At 36.7% G+C, this 19369-nt stretch overlaps 3 protein-coding genes and 1 pseudogene across 4 annotated transcripts; 1 reads left to right on the top strand and 3 right to left on the bottom strand.

Annotated features, from left to right (window-relative positions):
* Positions 1–1086: 1086 nt before the first annotated feature.
* LOC125205857 (putative acetyltransferase At3g50280) lies at positions 1087–2796 on the top strand. The gene has a single exon (XM_048105020.2). It carries the CDS (start codon positions 1159–1161, stop codon positions 2614–2616), a length of 1458 nt encoding a protein of 485 aa, XP_047960977.2. The 5' UTR covers positions 1087–1158; the 3' UTR covers positions 2617–2796.
* A 2232-nt stretch (positions 2797–5028) lies between these two features.
* LOC148931368 (uncharacterized) lies at positions 5029–7159 on the bottom strand (annotated as a pseudogene).
* Positions 7160–9504: 2345 nt separating this feature from the next.
* Positions 9505–12240, bottom strand: LOC125210281 (uncharacterized). Its single transcript, XM_089064369.1, has 2 exons — positions 9982–12240; positions 9505–9793 (listed from the first exon to the last, which is right to left on the bottom strand). The coding sequence occupies exon 1, from the start codon at positions 12091–12093 to the stop codon at positions 10009–10011; it is 2085 nt and encodes a 694-aa protein (XP_088920495.1). The 5' UTR covers positions 12094–12240; the 3' UTR covers positions 9505–9793; positions 9982–10008.
* Positions 12241–15114: 2874 nt separating this feature from the next.
* Positions 15115–17837, bottom strand: LOC125200736 (uncharacterized). 2 transcript variants are annotated; one of them, XM_048098481.2, is made up of 3 exons: positions 15922–17837; positions 15589–15749; positions 15115–15493 (listed from the first exon to the last, which is right to left on the bottom strand). In XM_048098481.2, exon 1 carries the CDS (start codon positions 17720–17722, stop codon positions 15950–15952), a length of 1773 nt encoding a protein of 590 aa, XP_047954438.1. In that variant the 5' UTR covers positions 17723–17837; the 3' UTR covers positions 15115–15493; positions 15589–15749; positions 15922–15949. The 2 variants fall into 2 exon arrangements, with proteins under 2 accessions (XP_047954438.1, XP_047954439.1); XM_048098482.2 differs by having other exon boundaries at positions 15589–15744.
* Between the last annotated feature and the right edge of the window lie 1532 nt (positions 17838–19369).

Raw genomic sequence — 19369 nt, 5'->3', positions numbered from 1 at the left:
AATAATCAAGTTAATTGTATCATGGAGTATTCAATTTCAACCAAAAATTTTGTTACTAGAAAAAAAGTTAATTGCAACGTGAATATCATTTTTTATATATAATTAAAAATTTAGTAGAACAATACGAGACATTTAATGAGATAGTAATGAAAAACATCCGAAACATTTCACTCCCTCCCCTCGTCATTAAATATCTTTTTTTCCTTTTATCGTCTATCCACCAGTAAATTTTTCATTTCATTTTTATTAATTTTAGCAAGTAAATCTCACATTCTCACGTCTAACTCATTTCACTTATAATTTATTATTAAACTCTAATACATAAAAATAAATCACCATTCACTATTTTTTATTTCATTTTCTATAATAAAATCAAATATTTTTTAAAATTCAAGTCAACTAAAATCTACTAATATCTCCTATATAAGTATTTTTTTCAAAAATTAAATAGTTAGAGCCAGATGTGCCCAAGGTTCAAGAACCGGCGGTTACGGTTTTAGAAATTGTTGAACCGGAACCGAACCGTGAGGGTGTTTCGCGGTTACGGTTATGGTTCCAAAACTATCGGTTTCGGTTTTGGTTCCGAACCGACGGCTTTTTACGGTTTTTCACGGTTCTGAACCGACGATTTTCTGCGATTCCGACTTGGTTTCACGGTTTTTCGCCGTTCCGATTTGAACCGGCAGTTCCGGCATGATTTCGGTTCGAAAAATTTTGAAATTGAACCGAACCACGGTTTAAAAATCGACGGTTTTGATTCGGATAAATTCTCACGGTTTCAGTTCGGAACCGTAACCGCCGATTACGATTTCGGTTCTAACTGGCGGTTCGATAAACCTTGAGTAGGTCTAGTTAGAGCATTCTACCGCATATAACGCCATAGTTGTACACGTGCCAACCAATTACCCTTTGAGCACCCCTTCATCAATAAAATATTCAGTCAACCAAAATCCATAAACCAAAATACAAAAAATAAAAAAAACATCATCACCCCATATAACCAACAATATCACCCACCACCAAAATTTCAAACACATCAAATGCATGAACCCTCCACCCCTATAAATACCCCCCGCGCCCCCACTCTCCCCATCACTCTCACTCCCTTCCAATCCACAAACAGAGAGAGAGAGAGAGCGATCGAAACTCAAAACCACCATGATTTCGCCGTCGCCGCTCCCGATCCTCTCCAATTGCACCGTCTTCCCCGACGTCGCCTCCTCTCTCGCCGATCTCAAGCTCTCCGTCTCCGATCTCCCCATGCTCTCCTGCCACTACATTCAGAAAGGCTGCCTCTTCACCCGCCCCCCTCTCGCCGCGCCGGAGCTCATTTCTCACCTGAAAACCGCCCTCTCCGCCGCGCTATCTCAATTCCCGCCCCTCGCCGGCCGCCTCACCACCGATTCCGACGGATACGTCTACGTTTCCTGCAACGACGCCGGTGTTGAATTCTCGCATTCGTATGCTGCAGATCTGGAAATCCGAGATTTGCTAGGGCTTTCCGGCGACGGTGATTTGCCGGTGGAGTTTAGGCGATTTTTTCCGTTCGATCTGACGGTGAGCTACGACGGCCATTTCCGGCCGATTCTGGCGGTTAGGGTGACGGAGCTCGCCGACGGAGTTTTCATCGGCTGTGCGGTGAATCACGCCGTCGTGGACGGGACTTCGTTCTGGAATTTCTTCAATAGCTTCGCGGAGATCAGCCGCGGATTGAGGCGGATTTCTAGGGCGCCGGATTTTAGGCGCGAGTCGATTTTGATATCTCCGGCGGTGCTCCGGCTGCCGGAGGGCGGCCCGAGCGTGACCTTCTCGAGCGATTCGCCGGTGAGGGAGAGGATTTTCCGATTCAGTAAGCAATCGATTCAGAGGCTTAAATCGGCGGTTAACAATAAGAAATTTGAAGGAGAGGGAAACGGAATTGACATCGCTGAGCTGATGGGGAAGCACAGCAACGACACGTTGAAAAACCCTGACGGCAAGCTAACGCCGTTAGCTTGGCTCAGGAGCACCGTTTCTCGGGAAACGGCGCCCGCCGCGGCCGCGGCGGCGGTTGAGATCTCGTCTTTTCAATCGCTGTGCGCGCTGCTCTGGCGCGGGGTCACCCGCGCCAGGAAGCTTCCGGAGGCGAAAACGACGACGTTCCGGATGGCGGTCAACTGCCGGCACCGGCTCGAGCCGAGGCTCGAGCCGCTGTACTTCGGGAACGCGATCCAGAGCATCCCGACGCAGGCGGCGGCCGGGGAGGTCCTGGGGAGGGACCTCCGGTGGTGCGCCGAGCAGCTGAATAGGAACGTGGTGGCGCACGACGGCGCCACGGTGAGGAAGTACGTGGAGGCCTGGGAGCGGGACCCGCGGTGCTTCCCGTTGGGGAATTTCGATGGGGCGATGATCACGATGGGGAGCTCGCCCCGGTTCCCCATGTACGAGAATGATTTCGGGTGGGGTCGGCCCGTCGCGGTCCGGAGCGGCCGCGCCAATAAATTTGACGGAAAGATTTCGGCCTTTCCGGGCCGCGAAGGGAACGGAACCGTCGATTTGGAGGTAGTTTTGGCTCCGGACACTATGGCGGGCCTCCTATCCGACCCGGAATTTATGCAATACGTATCTGATTATTAGTCACCATATTATTATTTTATTAGTACTACTATGTAATAAGAAAAAAAAATGAAAAAGGAAAAAAAAATGAGGATGTGATTGACAAATTTGTGACATAAATTTTCTTTTCGGATTCTATTTTCTTCCACTCTATGTAATCTATATTTAATTCCAATGTGCCAATCTAATTTTTTTTTTCTAGAGCTTTAGCCGTTAATTGGAGTACAAATTATTGAAACAAATGATATTGATGATTAAATATAATTTGTAAAATATTTCTCATAAAAAATAATAGATCGAAAGTTCGAATCACTTTAGACCTATCAACGGTCGCCTTCGTCCCTTCGAGAAAAGGGTCAACGGCCACCCTCAAATTCGTAAGCATTTATAAATAGTTAGGTGTAATTAAAGATGCTCCTATTATTTTGTGAAGAACATAAGAATTGTGTCAATAAATAGTCCAAATATGAATAGTGAGAGATCATGACAAGATACAAGCTTAAGCTGGTTGACTTAGTATTTAATCAAAGATTCCAATTAGCCCATCAATTTTCAAAGGGTTGATAATATTATACTCACAATAATACACGTGATATTTCATATTCATGATGTGCAACTAAGTACTATAAATTAGTTATAAACTTTTACTAAAATTTAGTATTTTCCTTGAATTATAAAAATGGTGAGAAATACGTATTTATAAGGAAGTTAATTTTAAGCCAAATTTAATTCACCTTACCCATTTTTGTAAGCATAGTATTTTCTAACATTAGTTAATTTTTTGGCCAATTTTAATTCATCATAGAAATTGTTTCGCGTCTAGGGGTTACACGTAGGACGTGTGGGTAGCAACTGCAATTAAAATTTTCCTAAAATTATGGGAAATCGAGACATCACCCAAAATTCATGGTATTTCCCGCTACTTTTAAGTTTAGTGGGAAATACCGAATTTCGGGAAATGTTCATGGTTTTTTGCAGCTATATTCCTTTATAAATATGAATAATCTCAAAATGTTTATTGATGCTAAAGATATAGCTTTATTTCATTTTATTGTTATTGTTCTTGTTGGCCTTTTCGTGGGTTACCATAGAAATAAAGTTATGTTGGAAATTAGACAAGTATAGTACTCCACATCAATAAAGATGCAAAAATGAAGTGGCACTATCGATGCTCGACCATGTTCCCCAACTACTAGCACATAAAAACAGCCCATTGCATTGCAAATTTCTCATGTCCAATCTCCATTTTTATTATTTAGAAAAATATACTCCATCCGTCCCACTTTAGGAGTCCCGGTTGAGTTTGACACGGGTATTAAGAAATATAAGGAAAGTTGATGAAAAAAGATAGTGGAATGTGGGTCCTACCTTTTTATGTTAGTTTTATAATAAAATGTGAGTGAAAAAAGGTTAGTGGAACGTGGGGCCTAATGCCATTAATGGAATATTTTCAACCGGGACTCCTAAAGTGGGATACCAAAAATGGTAAATCAGGACTCCTAAAGTGGGATGGAGGGAACAAGTATTTTGTGATATATAAATATTAGTACTATTATCTTAAAAATCATTATCTTAACAATTCAATCCTATTATATGTACTAATTTAGACCATCACATGCGGTGTGGAGTTGTGGGGTAATAAGGGTTTATTTTGGAGTTGAAGTTCATATTTTGACTTTAAAATTGGATTTCGATTCAAAATATTTCTAGTCTATGGTTTAAATTTAATTATCCGTGCAAGTTAACAAAATTTTCACCATATATCTAGAAAGTATAAAATAACATGTATTTAATGATTTTATTAGTTTAACTTCTAAGAAATATACAATATACTACTACACAATTGATAATTTATTGGTTTGTAGCAATAAATAGAATAGACATCGAATATTTTGGGTAGTCCAAAGGGAAGATGAAGATATCCAGACATTGAATTATCAAATGGATTGGGTCAGTCCAATAGTCCATCCTGGTACACCACGTCTGCCTCGAGCTGGGTAGCTTGGGACTCGACTCGGACCAGACCCACGACTGAAACGGACTAGGCTGGACGGGATATCTTTCGATTAATCAGGATGTAGCTCTGTCCAGGCTCAACAACTAACCGTTACTTTGTTAATATTCCCATGTTCAATTGAATCACGCAGCAGCATTAAGGAACTCGTATATCACAAGCATATAAAGATCGAGCACTGCTTGAAGCTTCGAGACATAAACCTTTGGCTCTTAGGCTGCATCAATCCTTGCCCTGCACTAGAAACAACAACGCCTGCATCGAAACAAACACAACACGAACTACATTAAACAGTTTAAATACAAGTATTAGATTAAAATCTCTTGACATGTTAACTTGCTAGATGCCTCGATATGAAAAAGACGATAATTGATGTACAATATTATTATGCATAAACAATGGTGATAATGCCACTGACCTCCGCTTAATACTGACTAACTAGGATACAATTTCCTTGGGCGCAAAGTCCATCAATTTGGGTAAAAAACCATCTACACTTGGCAGAAGTTGCAGAGTCAGCAGCAGAGAATCCCTTTTCATGCATTTCTTCCCTGAATGCTCTTGCCATGTCAAACTCATTTTGCTTTATCAGACTCCCGATGATGACATTGTATGTTACATGATTAGGTGCACAGCCACGATTCTCCATCTCTACCAGCAAACGTTTTACCTCCTCGAAAGACCCTTCTTGACAATATGAACCAATGATCATACTATATATATGAACATCAGGTTGTACACCATTTGATAAAAGTTGATTGAAAAGAAATCTCGCAATGCCATGTTTCCCATTTTTGCACAATCCATTTATGAGAGCACCGTACGTGACTACGTCAGGGGTAAATCCTTTATCTTCAATCAGGGGCAACAATGAAACAGCCTCACCAATCTCCCTTTTCCTACACACCCCACCCAACAATATATTATAAGTACATAAATCAGGAAGCACTTGTTGGTCTTCCATAAACTCGAAAAGTTTACAACCATAAAAAAATTTATATTCTCTAAATAATCCGTGTATCATGGTATTATAAGTACGGTTATCTCGCACCAAGCCTTTATTAGGAATTTCACGAAAAAGATGCCAAGCTTCTAACACGCTTCCCTCTTTGCAATATCCATTCAATAAGCTATTGTAACTAACAATATCAAGGTTAAATCCTTTATCTTCAATGATGCGCACCAATGAAAAAGCCGCATCAATCTTCCCATTCCTACACAGCACATCCAACAATGTAGTGTAAGTATGTAAGTTAGGATGTACATGTTGGGCTTCCATATCCTCAAAAAGTTTCCAGCCCTCAACAAATCTATATTTACTAAATAATCCATGTATCATGGTGGTACAAGTATGCGTATTATGCACCAAACCTTTACTAGGAATTTCAAGAAAAAGACGCCAAGCTTCATCCACACTCCCCTTCTTGCAATATCCATTTAATAAGCTGCTATAACTAACGATGTTAGGCTTTAAGCCCATCTCTACCATGTAATCAAGTATCTGTTTTGCTCTATCTATTTCACCTTTCATACAAAATCCATCAATAAGTGTACTATATGTGACCACATTGGGACAAATGTTTTGCTGCGTCATAATATCCAATACATTTACAGCCTCTTCCATCTTCCCTTCCTTACAATATGCATCAATCAATATACTGAAAGTAAACACATTCAAAGATATCTTGGAATTGGCCATTTCATACAACAACTCTAGAGCATCGCTAAGCCTACCATTGTCACATAGTCCCTTAAACACGGAAGTATATGTGACAACATCAGGTAAAACGCCCCTGTTGATCATCTTGGGTAGAAGTTGCAAAGCATAATCCACCTTTCCACCCTTACACAACCCATCAATTAATGTGCTATAAGCCTTAACATCGGGTCTCCACTCGCTACATTCTAACCTAATAAGCCAATCACGGGCTGCAACGATCTGCCCAGTTTTGCATAGTCCATCTATCAAGTGCAGAATCATAACCCTATCAGGCTCACAAAGTTTCAAATCCACAACCTTTTCGAATAATACCCCTGCTTCGGCTTCCTTACCCTCTAAAAACAACCCTTTAATGAGAGGGCTGATTGTCGCAGCATCTGGCTCGTAACCACTCTTAAAAAAGAAGGCAATTATAGCAAAACCAGAGTTTATATCTTTCAAGTGACAGCAACAGTTAACTGCAATACTCATAGTGTAAATATCAACAGGGAAACCCATCTGAAGCATTTCATCAAACACCTCAAGGGCAAAAGAATACTGCTCAATCTTCACACAAACACTCATAAGGTTGTTGTACGCTAGAATAGAAGGCTCAGGCCGCATACTCTTCATTTCCCCAAACAATTTAACAGCATCATCTAATCCTTTAACAACACTAAAATCTATTCTGCACGGATTAGGTTGAAATTGAAAAGCGTTGGTAGAGAAGAGAGAGAATGGAGGAGAGAAAATACCCGATTTATGAGACCATCGATTGAGAAATCCTCTTCCATGAATGAGATTGATTGCAGATACAGCAGCCCTTCTGCTCATCTTCCCTAATCAGCAGGTGAGATTGAAAGTGAGGAAAAGGGAAACAATTTGGGGATTTTTAATCATAATGGGCTGAGTCAACCCAGCCCAGCCCATAACATGGCCCAGGCCCACAAATGAAACAAGCCAGGTTAGAATGAATATATATTGATAAATCTGGACTGGGCTCAGTCTAGCCCACTTGGTGGTAAGGGGATTGAGCAGGACTATGCATAAATTTATTTTTTATTGCATATTTTAATTTCTTATGTAATTCATAAATAGTACTCTCTCCGTTCCATAAATATGCAATTTGGGTTGGACGCAGATTATAATGCATAATTAGTAAAGTAAGAGAGACATAAAGAAAAAATAATTAAAGTATTTTTAGTGGGGAATTGGCCACACCATATTAGAGAAAAAAATAGTTTCTAAAATTAGAAAGTGGGTATTCTTGTAGGACGGACGAAAAGGAAAGAGTGCATATAATGGAAGTAATGTTAGTGGAGCATAGAGATGCCCAAGGTTTTCGGTAACCGCCGGAACCGTAACCGCCGGTTCCGAACCGGAACCGTGACTTTTTTCTTGAACCGGAACCGCCATATTTTGAACCGTGGGCCGGTTCCGGTTTCAAATTTTACGAACCGAAACCGTGCCGGAACCGTCGGTTCCGGACGGTTCCAAATCGAAACCGTGAAAAACCGTCGAAAAACCGTGAAACCGAGCCGGAACCGCAAAAAACCGCCGGAAACCGGCGGTTCGGAATCGTGAAAACCGTAAAAAAAACCGCCGGAAAACCGGTGGTTCCAAACCGGAACCGGAACCGTGAAATAGCCTCACGGTTCGGTTCCGGTTCCACATTTCCCAAAACCGGAACCGGCAGTTTACGAACCATGGGCATGTCTAGTGGAGCGTCTACATTATTAGTAGTGCAATTGGATTTCCAAAATTAGAAAGTCCATACTCCTTCCGTCCCAATTACAAGATGAGACAATTGGATTTCGGCACGAAATCTTATGTAATATTGTCTTTTGAGCTAATGATAAGAGAATAAAGTAAGCGAGGGGAAAAGTATAGAGTATTGTTTCCATTTAAGTAAACGTTTTATTTCTAGGCGTATTTCATAAAGTGAATTGAGTGGGAGTACGCATAAAATTAGTACTCCCCCCGTCCCACAAAAGATGTCACAATTTTCTTTTTAGTTTGTCCCACAAAAGATATCACATTTTCCTTTATGGAAAAAGTTATCTCTCACATAAATATAAAAATTATATTTTCTCTCCGCATTTAACACACAAAATAAAACCTCCTAAAATCCCGTGTCTTCCCACAAGTGTGACATCTTTTGTGGGACGGAGGGAGTACTGATTATATTGAAATTTTTTTCTTGTATATTTTTTAAACTTTATTAAATATTATACTCCCTCCGTTCCATAACATGGCCCAGGCCCACGAATGAAGCAAGCCAGGTTATATATTGATAAATCTGGACTGGGCTCAGTCTAGCCCTCTTGGTGGTAGGGGATTGAGAAGGACTATGCATAATTTTTTTTTATTGCATATTTTAATTTCTTATGTAATTTATAAATAGTACTCTCTCCATTCCATAAATATACAATTTGGGTTGGACACAGATTTTAATACATAATTAGTAAAGTAAGAGAGGCAGAAAGAAAAAATAATTAAAGTATTTTTAGTGAGGGAATATATCACACCATATTAGAAAGAAAATAGTTTCTAAAATTAGAAAATGTGTATTTTTGTGGACGGACTAAAAGGAAAGAGTGCATATTCCTATGGGACGAAGGAGTATTATAAACTAAAAATAGTTACCTTACACTATTTATGGAACGGAAGTAATAGTTACCTTACACTAAAAATAGTTACCTTACACTATTTATGGAACGGAAGTAATGTTAGTGGAGAATAGCGTCTACATTATTAGTCTATTCTCCCTCCGTCCCAATTATAAAATAAAACAATTGGATTTCGGCACGAAAGTTTATGTAATGTTGTTTTGTAAGTTAATGATAAGAGAATAAAGTAAGATAGAGGAAAAAGTAGAGTATTGTTTCCATTTAAGTAAACATTTCATTTTTAATGGGACACCCAAAAAAGAAAACGTTTCATTTCTAATGGGAGTACTTTTCAAGAACGAACTAAAAAAAATAAGTCATACTTTTCAAGATGTACATATTTCCTTTTTAGTTTGTCCCATATTTTGGAAATAAATCTCACTCTCCTTTCTCCTTATTAAAATATTCAATTACATTTCTCTCTTTACTTACTCCTAATAATTCCTCCTAAAATCACGTGCTAGTCAAGAATGTAGACATCTTGAGTCGGACGATGGAATAATTTGTTAGATAATATTGGAACATGCTTGACCAAACCCATTTTTCTCATTAGCCAGAATGGATTGACAGCACCAGAGTCGTGTAAAAGCATAAAATTATCTCACAGTTGCCAAAATACAGAAATGAAGATTAGAACCCTCAATAACTAACCGTTTTACTCGTCTAAATATAACAAGTTTCGTAAACAAATACACTTTGATTATAATCTCATGTTCAATTGCATCACGCAGCATTCAAAAATTGAACCCGGCTTGAAGCACCAAGACATAAACCTTTGGCAGCATCGATCCTCGCCCTGCACTAGAACAACAACGACTGCATGGAAACAAACACAACATGAACTAAAATCAGTAGTTTAAATACAAGTTTTAGATTAAAATCTCTTGAAACGTAACTTCTTGGATGCCTCGATATGAAACAGACAATAACTGAAATTTAGCACAAGCAGAAAACAAGTTCAAGAATTGTAATTATGCATAGAGAATGGTGATAATGTCACTAACCTCCACTTGGTAAGGGTAGGATACAAACTACTTGGGCGCAAGGTCCTTCATCAATTTGAGGAAAAAATCAACTCCATCTGGCATCGAGGAAGTTGCAGAATCGGCTGAGAATCCCTTTTCACGCATTTCTTCCATGAATGATCTTGCCTTGTCAGCCTCATTTTGCTTTAGCAGACTCCCGATGATGACATTGTATGTTACACGATTAGGTCCACAGCCGCGATCCTCCATCTCTACCAGCAAACGTTTTACCTCCTCGAAAGACCCTTCTTGACAAAATGAACCAATGATCGTATTATATATCTCAACACCAGGTTGGACACCATTTGATGGTAGTTGATTGAAAAGATGTCTCGCAATGCAATGTTTTCCATTTTTGCACAATCCATTTATTAGAGCACCATACGTGACTGCGTTCGGGGTAAATCCTTTATCTTCAATCAGGCTCAACAATGAAACAGCCTCATTAATCTCCCTATTCCTACACAGCCCATCCAACAATATAGTGTAAGTGTGCAAATCAGGACGCAGTTGTTGGTCTTCCATATCCTCGAAAAGTTTACAGCCCTCAGCAAATTTATATTCACTAAATAATCCATGTATCATGGTATTATAAGTATGGTTAGTTCGCACCAAGCCTTTTTTGGGAATTTCAAGAAAAAGAAGCCTAGCTTCATCCACGCTTCCCTTTTTGCAATATCCATTCAATAAGCTGTTGTAAGTAACAATATCAGGGGTAAATCCTTTATCTTCAATTTGGTGCAACAATGAAACAGCCTTATCCATCTCCCCATTCTTACAAAGCACAGCCAACAATGTAGTGTAAGTATGCAAGTCAGGACAACATACTTGTTGGGCTTCCATATCCTCAAAAAGGTTCCAGCCCTCAACAAATCTATATTTACTAAATAATCCATGTATCATGGTGGTATAAGTATGTGTATCAGGCACCAAACCTTTACTGGGAATTTCAAGAAAAAGAAGCAAAGCTTCATCCACGCATCCCTTCTTGCAATATCCATTTAATAAGATGCTATAACTAACGATGTCAGGCTTTAATCCCATCTCTACCATGGAATCAAGTAACTGTTTTGCTCTATCCATTTCACTTTTCATACAAAATCCATCAATAAGTGTATTATATGTGACCACATTGGGAGAAATGTTTTGTTGCGTCATAATTTCCAATACATTTGTAGCCTCTTCCATCTTCCCTTCCTTACAATATGCATCGATCAATATATTGAAAGTCTGCACATCTAAAGATATCGTTGAATTGGCCATTTCAGTCAATAAGTCTCTAACATCGGTATGCCTACCATTGTCACACAGTCCCTTAATCATGATATTATATGTGACAACATTAGGTAAAACGCCCTTGCTGATCATCTTGGGTAGAAGCTGCACAGCATCGTCCATCTTTCCACCTTTACACAACCCATCAATTAGTGTGTTATAAGCCTTTACACCGGGTCTCCACCCACAACTTTCTAATCTATGAATCCAATTGTAAGCTACAATGACCTGTCCAGTTTTACGTAAGCCATCTATCAAGTGCAGAATCATAACCTGATCAGGCTCGCAAAGTTTTAAATCGAGAACCTTTTGGAATAATTTCACAGCTTCTGCCTCTTTACCCTCTAAAAACAACCCTTTAATGAGAGGGTTGATTGTCACAGCATCTGGTTCGTAACCACTCTTAAAAAAGAAGGCCACAATAGCAAAACCAGAGTACATATCTTTCAAGTGAAAACAACAGTTAACAGCAATATTCATAGTGTAAATATCAACAGGGAAACCCATCTGAAGCATTTCATCAAACACCTTAAGGGCAAAAGAATACTGCTCAATCTTTACACTGACACTCATAAGATTGTTGTACACTCGAATAGAAGGCTGAGGCCGCATACTCTTCATTTCTCCCAACAATTTAATAGCATCATCTAATTCTTTTACAGTACTGAAATCTGTTGTGCGCCGCTTAGGTTGAAAAGCCTTTGAAGAGAAGAGAGAGAATGGAGGAGAGAGAATACCCGATTTATGAGAACATCGATTGAGAAATCTTCTTCCATGAATGAGATCGATTGCAGAAACAACAGCCCTTCTGCTCATCGTCAGGTGAGATTGAAAAGGGAAACAATTGGGAGGAAAGTCTCTTTTCGAAGTAAAAACCCAAGATTTAAAAATATTGAATTTTTTTTAATAGTTTAATGAAATTAATGCATGCTGTAAATATAGCTACAAAGAAGTTACATAATTATTTTAAATAATGCATACATACTTATTTGGTACTAGTATTTATTATGAATTTGTTAAACTGTTGAAAATCAATTGTGAATAGTAACAATAGTGAAAAATCAAAGTTATATGTCTGGACCTATATGTTCATGTGCTCAAAAGAGTAGTGATAAATTAATAAAATTGTATATAAAAAATTGGATATTTTAGGTATTTTACATTGGAAATAAATTTAAAATTATTAATTAACGTAATGTATTACATATTTACCCTTTTATTGATCATTTAGGAAAGATTAAATTTTTCATAACAACATTTATACATTTAATTAAGGAATGATTTACTACATTAATTTGTAGACGAACCGTTGCATAATTTATTCTTCCATTAACAAGAATTGAGGATATTTCTTCTCTATTGTATCAAATTTTAAACTCCCCCTACCAATTAGATTGATAAGGTTCATGATCTCATAATTTTTAGATGAATATCTTGACTAGGAATAAATTAAAACGAATTTTATAATAAATTATAATCTTTTAGTTAGATATATTATAGATTGGCATTCTTCAAATTTGCAAAATACTAATAAAACGATTTGAATTGACTTACCTTCTAAAATAGTGAATTTATATAATATTCAAACACTAATATGAAAGTTATTAATTGTTAGAGTTTCTTAAAAATTGATAAAATTCTAACTTTTAAATTCACTCATCTAATAGTCATTGACACCAAATTAATTTTTATAAAATACTTTTAAAATTTTTAAATTATAAAAATGAATATAGGCATACAAAAGGGAGCACTACGGTGACACCATAACTAAAATGACAACCTAACACCATTATAAACCATACGATCTCTTAAGTGGACGGATGAGATTGAATTGTAGGAATAGAGTCCAAATTGCTTGCTAGTTGACATAATATTGCTTGTATAGTTATTTTAGTCATTTTGCCAACAAAGAAACTGATACAGGATTTGAAAATGCCGTATATTTTGCACATTGATTTAGAATTTCTCTCTCGCACCTCTCTCTCTCCCTTATTATCCAATTAATCATGTTGCTTTCTCAATCCAAAAACCATAGGAAGAAATCTTCAATTAATTGGTGCTCTTCCAAAATTAATAGTGTTCGGTGATGAACAGTTAGGACTTGCAGCTGTCGAAGATGGGATTTAACAAGAATACCATGTTGTCATGCAATTTCAAGATTTATATTACAACAACAACCACCCTTGTGACTACATTGATGATTGCTTACTTAAAGACTTATGGTCAATTGATTAATGGCCTAAAAGCACCATGGCTCCTATCATAGCAATAGAGGCTCCAAAGCAAAAGAAAGACAGAACACAGAATCTTGGGTGGAAAGATCTCTAAGAAGGGAATTTCTATGCATTGTTCAGTTTGCAGGTCAAAAGATTCCATGGCAAACAAGAAAATAATGTTAATCGACACCAAAACATGCGAGCTTGTCCTAAACTCCATACATTATCTAAGAACAAGTTTTATACTACTAATATTTAAGCAATATATCTATTAATTTCTATGTAGGTGAAAAGGAACAAAAATGTTGGACATATGTATGTTCAGAATTTGTAAATATTTAACTAAATTTCATTTTTTACTCCCTCAAAAATAATGTTCAAATTTTCTTATTAATTCTGGTTTATTGTTTAGGGAACATGCAGATACAGTCCAAATGTGAGCATACAATCCGAACGATTTCACGTCATTGATGCTAACTCTATGAATCAAGTTCAGAATATGGAAAGAGAAAGGTCTACAAATTTATGATGATTCTAGCTCTAGAATGATATGGATGTCACCTGCTTAAAAGAGATGCTAGTTTTCAAGTATGACTATAGAAACTAAGCCTTTTGGTGATTGTGAAAGACAATAAGGAGATAGACTTTTGAGCTAAGAGCTTTTTGGTGAAAAGTTAAAAAGTTTAAGTGTTTGTGAAATACTGGTACTTATCTGTAGGATTCCATGTAATTCAAACCTATATTAAAGTTGGACATATGCATGCCTCTGAGATACTACAATTTAAGGATTTGAAAGAGACACAAACACAATTCAAACATTAATTGACAAACACAATCCAAACTAGACAAACTCTGTTAACAAAACCACACACATTTTTCTCATTTCAATCATCTAGAGAAGCCTCGGGTTATGCTAAGTTTAAGTCATAAACCATGCATAATCTGATTCTAGCATATACACAACAATTTCCAAAATTCATCAGTTTCTCGAATTTGACCTCGACACCAACACAAGCAAGCAAGCAAACAAACAAGCAATCACATAAACATAACCCAAATTAAAATCAGCAAAACCTTCTTACTCTAGCAGAATCTTCATCCTTGAATGGCCTCCCAGGCCCTCGTGTGATCAAACAGAGCACTGCAAACAGCACAAAAACACCAATATCCGACAGCGTTGCATGTAGGCCTAATCATCAACAGACACATCTATTAGTTTACAATTAAAATGGGAATGGGTACTAAATATGCACAGGAGAAAGTTTTTAAGGAAAAATAAGTTTTGCAGATAATTACTATTTAATTACTCTTTAATTTCACCCTCCTAGAGGAGCTTCTCTCAAAATCCAATGGTGGTAAAGGCATTACCTCAAGAGCTTTGCTGGGTTGTTGGGAAAGAAGTAGTGCCTCGAGAATCCAATGAACAACAGCAATTACTTAGGATCCACGCTATTCAGCCACACCACAGTGACCTCGAAGCCATCTTCTTCTAATTGCAGGTTGATATCAAACAGTTTTTTTCCTCAGCTATATTAGATCAGCTGAACTGCCATCGAATGTAGAAGGGCTTGGTTATTAGGCGGCTGGGTTGTCTCTTCTTGGCTGATTTATTGGGGAAGCATTGACAGGAAATAGATGTTCTTGGTATAAACTAAAAATAGTTATCATTACACTATTTATAAGATTTTGTTGGATATAATTGAAACATGCTTGACCTAACACAACTTAGCCGAAATGGATCGACAGCACCAGAGTCATATAAAAGCACAAAATAAATATGAATTCTCACAGTTACGAAATACAGAAATGCAGACAGCACCCTCAACAACTAACCATTTAGCTCATGTAAATATAACTAGTTTTGAAAACAAATACGCGTTGATAATATCCGCATGTTCAATTGCATCACGCAGCAGCATTAAGGAACGCATATATCTCAAGCATAAACCTTTGGCTCTTAGGCTGCATCCATCCTCGCCCTGCACTAGAAACAACAATACCTGCATGGAAACAAACACAACAAATAAACAAACACAATAACTGCATGTTCAATTACCAAAATACATAAATGTAGATAGAATCCTCAGCAACTAACCATTTAGCTCATCCAAATATAACAAGTTTTGAAAACAAATATACTCTGATAATATTCACATGTTCAATTGCATCACATTCACGCAGCAGCATTAAGCAATTGAATCCGGCTTGAAGCTCCGAGACATAAACCTCTTAGGCTGCATCAATCCTCGACCTGCACTAGAAACAACGAAGCATGCGTGGAAACAAACACAACATGAACTAAATCAGCAGTTTAAATATAAGTTTCAGATTAAAATCTCTTGAAAAAGACCATAACTGAAGGGCAAAATATAAGTTCAAGAATCGAACAGTGTTATTATGCATAAAGAAAGGTGATAATGTCACTAACCTCCACTTGATAAGGACTAGGATACAAATTACTTGGGCGCAAGGTCATTCATCAATTTGAGGAAAAAATCATCTCCATCTGGCATCGAGGAAGTTGCAGAATCGGCTGAGAATCCCATTTCTCGCATTTCTTCCATGAATGATCTTGCCATGTCAACCTCATTTCGCCTTAGCAGACTCCCGATGATGACATTGTATGTAACACGATTAGGTCCACACCCGCGACCCTCCATCTCTGCCAGCAAACGTTTTACCTCTTCGAAAGACCCTTCTTGACAAAATGAACCGATGATCATACTATATATATGAACATCAGGTTGTACACCATTTGAACGAAGTTGATTGAAAAGATGTCTCGCAATGCCATGTTTTCCATTTTTGCACAATCCATTTATGAGAGCACCGTACGTGACTATGTCAGGGGTAAATCCTTTATCTTCAATCAGGCGCAACAATGAAACAGCCTCATTAATCTCCCTATTCCTACACAGCCCATCCAACAATGTAGTGTAAGTTTGCAAATCAGGACGCAGTTGTTGGTCTTCCATAACCTCGAATAGTTTACAGCCCTCGGCAAATTTATATTCCCTAAATAATCCGTGTATCATGGTATTATAAGTATGGTTATTTCGCACCAACCCTTTATTGGGAATTTCAAGAAAAAGAAGCCATGCTTCATCAACGCATCCCTTCTTGCAATATCCATTTAATAAGCTATTATAGCTAACAATATTAGGCTTTAAGCCCATCTCTACCATGTAATCAAGTAACTGTTTTGCTCTATCTATTTCACCTTTCATACATAATCCATCAATAAGTGTACTATATGTGACCACATCGGGAGAAATGTTTTGTTGCATCATAATTTCCAGTACATTTGTAGCCTCTTCCATCTTCCCTTCCTTACAATATGCATTGATCAATATATTGAAAGTATGCACATCCAAAGATATCGTTGAATTGGTCATTTCATTCAATAAGTCTCCAACATCGGTATGCCTACCATTATCACATAGTCCCTTAATCATGGTAGTATATGTGACAACATTAGGTAAAATACCCTTGCTGATCATCTCGGGCAGAAGTTTCAAAGCGTCATCCAGCTTTTGATCATTGCAGAACCCATCAATTAATGTGCTATAAGCCCAAACGCTTGGTCTCCACCCACAACTTTCTAATCTATGAATCCAATTGTAAGCTACAATGACCTGTCCAGTTTTACGTAAGCCATCTATCAAGTGCAGAATCATAACCTGATCAGGCTCGCAAAGTTTTAAATCGAGAACCTTTTGGAATAATTTCACAGCTTCTGCCTCTTTACCCTCTAAAAACAACCCTTTAATGAGATGGCTGATTATCACAGCATCTGGTTCGTAACCACCCTTAAAAAAGAAGGCCATTATAGCAAAACCATAGTTTATATCTTTCAAGTGACAGCAACAGTTAATTGCAATACTCATAGTGTACATATCAACAGGGAAACCCATTTGACGCATTTCATCAAACACCTTAAGGGCAAAAGAATACTGCTCAATCTTTACACCGACACTCATAAGATTGGTGTACACTAGAATGGAAGGCTCAGGCCGCATACTCTTCATTTTTCCAAACAATTTAACAGCATCATCTAATTCTTTAACAGTACTGAAATCTATTGGGCGCCGCTTAGGTTGAAATTGAAAAGCCTTGGAAGAGAAGAGAGAGAATGGAGGAGAGAGAATACCCGATTTATGAGACCATCGATTGAGAAATCTGCTTCCATGAATGAGATCGATTGCAGATACAGCAGCCCTTCTGCTCATCTTCAGGTAAGATTGAAAGTGAGAATAGGGAAACAATTGGGAAAGACACTCTTCGCTATAAACAATTTTATTCGTGCAAAGATCCTAAAAATTAATAATATAAAGTTGCATATTATTTGAAACTAGCATTACACCCGTAATAATAAATTTCTATACGATTGAAACACACTTATAAACAATATCATTATATGAAAATTATAAACAAAAAATCACAGCAAATAATAACAAAGAACAAAATTAGTAAAATATAAGTTATATGAGAATTAAAAATATTTACAAATTAATATTAAAATATAGTAATAAACTAGAAATAATTAATACTCCTACAAAATATAATATTCAAACTTTAACAATATATTTATTCTGTAAATTTCATTGTTTTAAATTTATAATCATTTCTAAAACTTTCTATGTGGCAACTGAGATGCTGCAAAACCACCACAGCTAGCATATGTCGTTTTTCGGCCCACCTAATCGTTTTGTATATAATAACAATGAATAAAATGAGTAATAAAATTGAAGATATATGAGAATTAGAATATATACAAATAAATATTAAAAGATACTAATAAACTTGATATAATTAATCACAAAAATAATTAATAAAAATGTTAGGAAATATTGTTGAAATTCAAGGATGCGAGGATCATCAAATAGATAAAGAGATCTCCTACTCATTTAGTAAACTAAATACAAATCAAATTAAATGCATAATTAATTATTAGTATTAGCTTTAAAATTAAGCAAAAACTACTCCTACAATATAAATTAAACACATCACTGCGTCCATTTCACAAATTAAATGGACCATGACATCGTAATTATAAAACACACAAGAATCCAAAATGACAATGATTAAAATAGATGTTGTCAACCATGTCAATACAAAGAAACTACTTTAAAATTATAAAAATATAGAAACCAAAATACCATATGCTTAAAATGCATGCTGCCAAGTGCGGCGAACAAGAAAATGACTTCAGGGATTTGACGTGGTTCGATCGTAAGATCTAAATCCATGGACAAGAGAAAATGATTCAACACCTCTAGTCTAATATTAAAAATTTTAGTAAATTTTGGCCAGTTTCATTATAAAATTATAATATTAAATCATAAATTTTTAATTTTTTACAATTATATTATCCAATTTTAAAATGTTATCTTTTGAAAATATTTAAAAGACAATGGTCTTTTACTAAAATGAGAAAAAAAACAATAAAAGAAAAAGTATATAGTCTAATAAAAATTAAAAAATCATGATTTTATATTCTATTTTTAAATAAATTAACTAGATTAATTTAAATTAACATTTTAAGATAGATCATACACATAAATTGTGACATTACGGAGATATGTAAGTAAAACAATTTATTATGTAAAATTCATATTATGCTATAAACTCAAGAAATTTATTCCGTAGCATATACTAGTATTATTCCTAAAATGAAAACAAAAATGCAAACTTGATAATGCACTTTTCCCAATATCTCGAAACAAACTTATCATAATTACGATTTATAATAGATTAGGGCCCTACACAGCTGTAAATTCAATTATCATAATTACTTTCTACTTATCTCCCTTTTCTCTTTCTTCTTCTTCTCCCTTTCTCCTTTCTTCTTCCGTAAAAAAAATTTAAAAGGTACT

The sequence above is a fragment of the Salvia hispanica genome, chromosome 2 (assembly GCF_029641045.1).
Source record: "Salvia hispanica isolate PSC_SH4W2 chromosome 2, Shi_PSC_v1, whole genome shotgun sequence".
NCBI lineage: Eukaryota > Viridiplantae > Streptophyta > Magnoliopsida > Lamiales > Lamiaceae > Salvia > Salvia hispanica.
The sequence above is the reverse complement of the archived record's forward strand: the minus strand, read 5'-3'. Positions and strand labels throughout refer to the sequence as shown.

What these genes read in the sequence shown, in the direction of transcription:
- LOC125205857 (XM_048105020.2), top strand. Translation starts at nt 1,159, where the DNA reads ATGATTTCGCCGTCGCCGCTCCCGATCCTCTCCAATTGCACCGTCTTC.
- LOC125210281 (XM_089064369.1), bottom strand. Translation starts at nt 12,093, where the DNA reads ATGAGCAGAAGGGCTGTTGTTTCTGCAATCGATCTCATTCATGGAAGA.
- LOC125200736 (XM_048098481.2), bottom strand. Translation starts at nt 17,722, where the DNA reads ATGAGCAGAAGGGCTGCTGTATCTGCAATCGATCTCATTCATGGAAGC.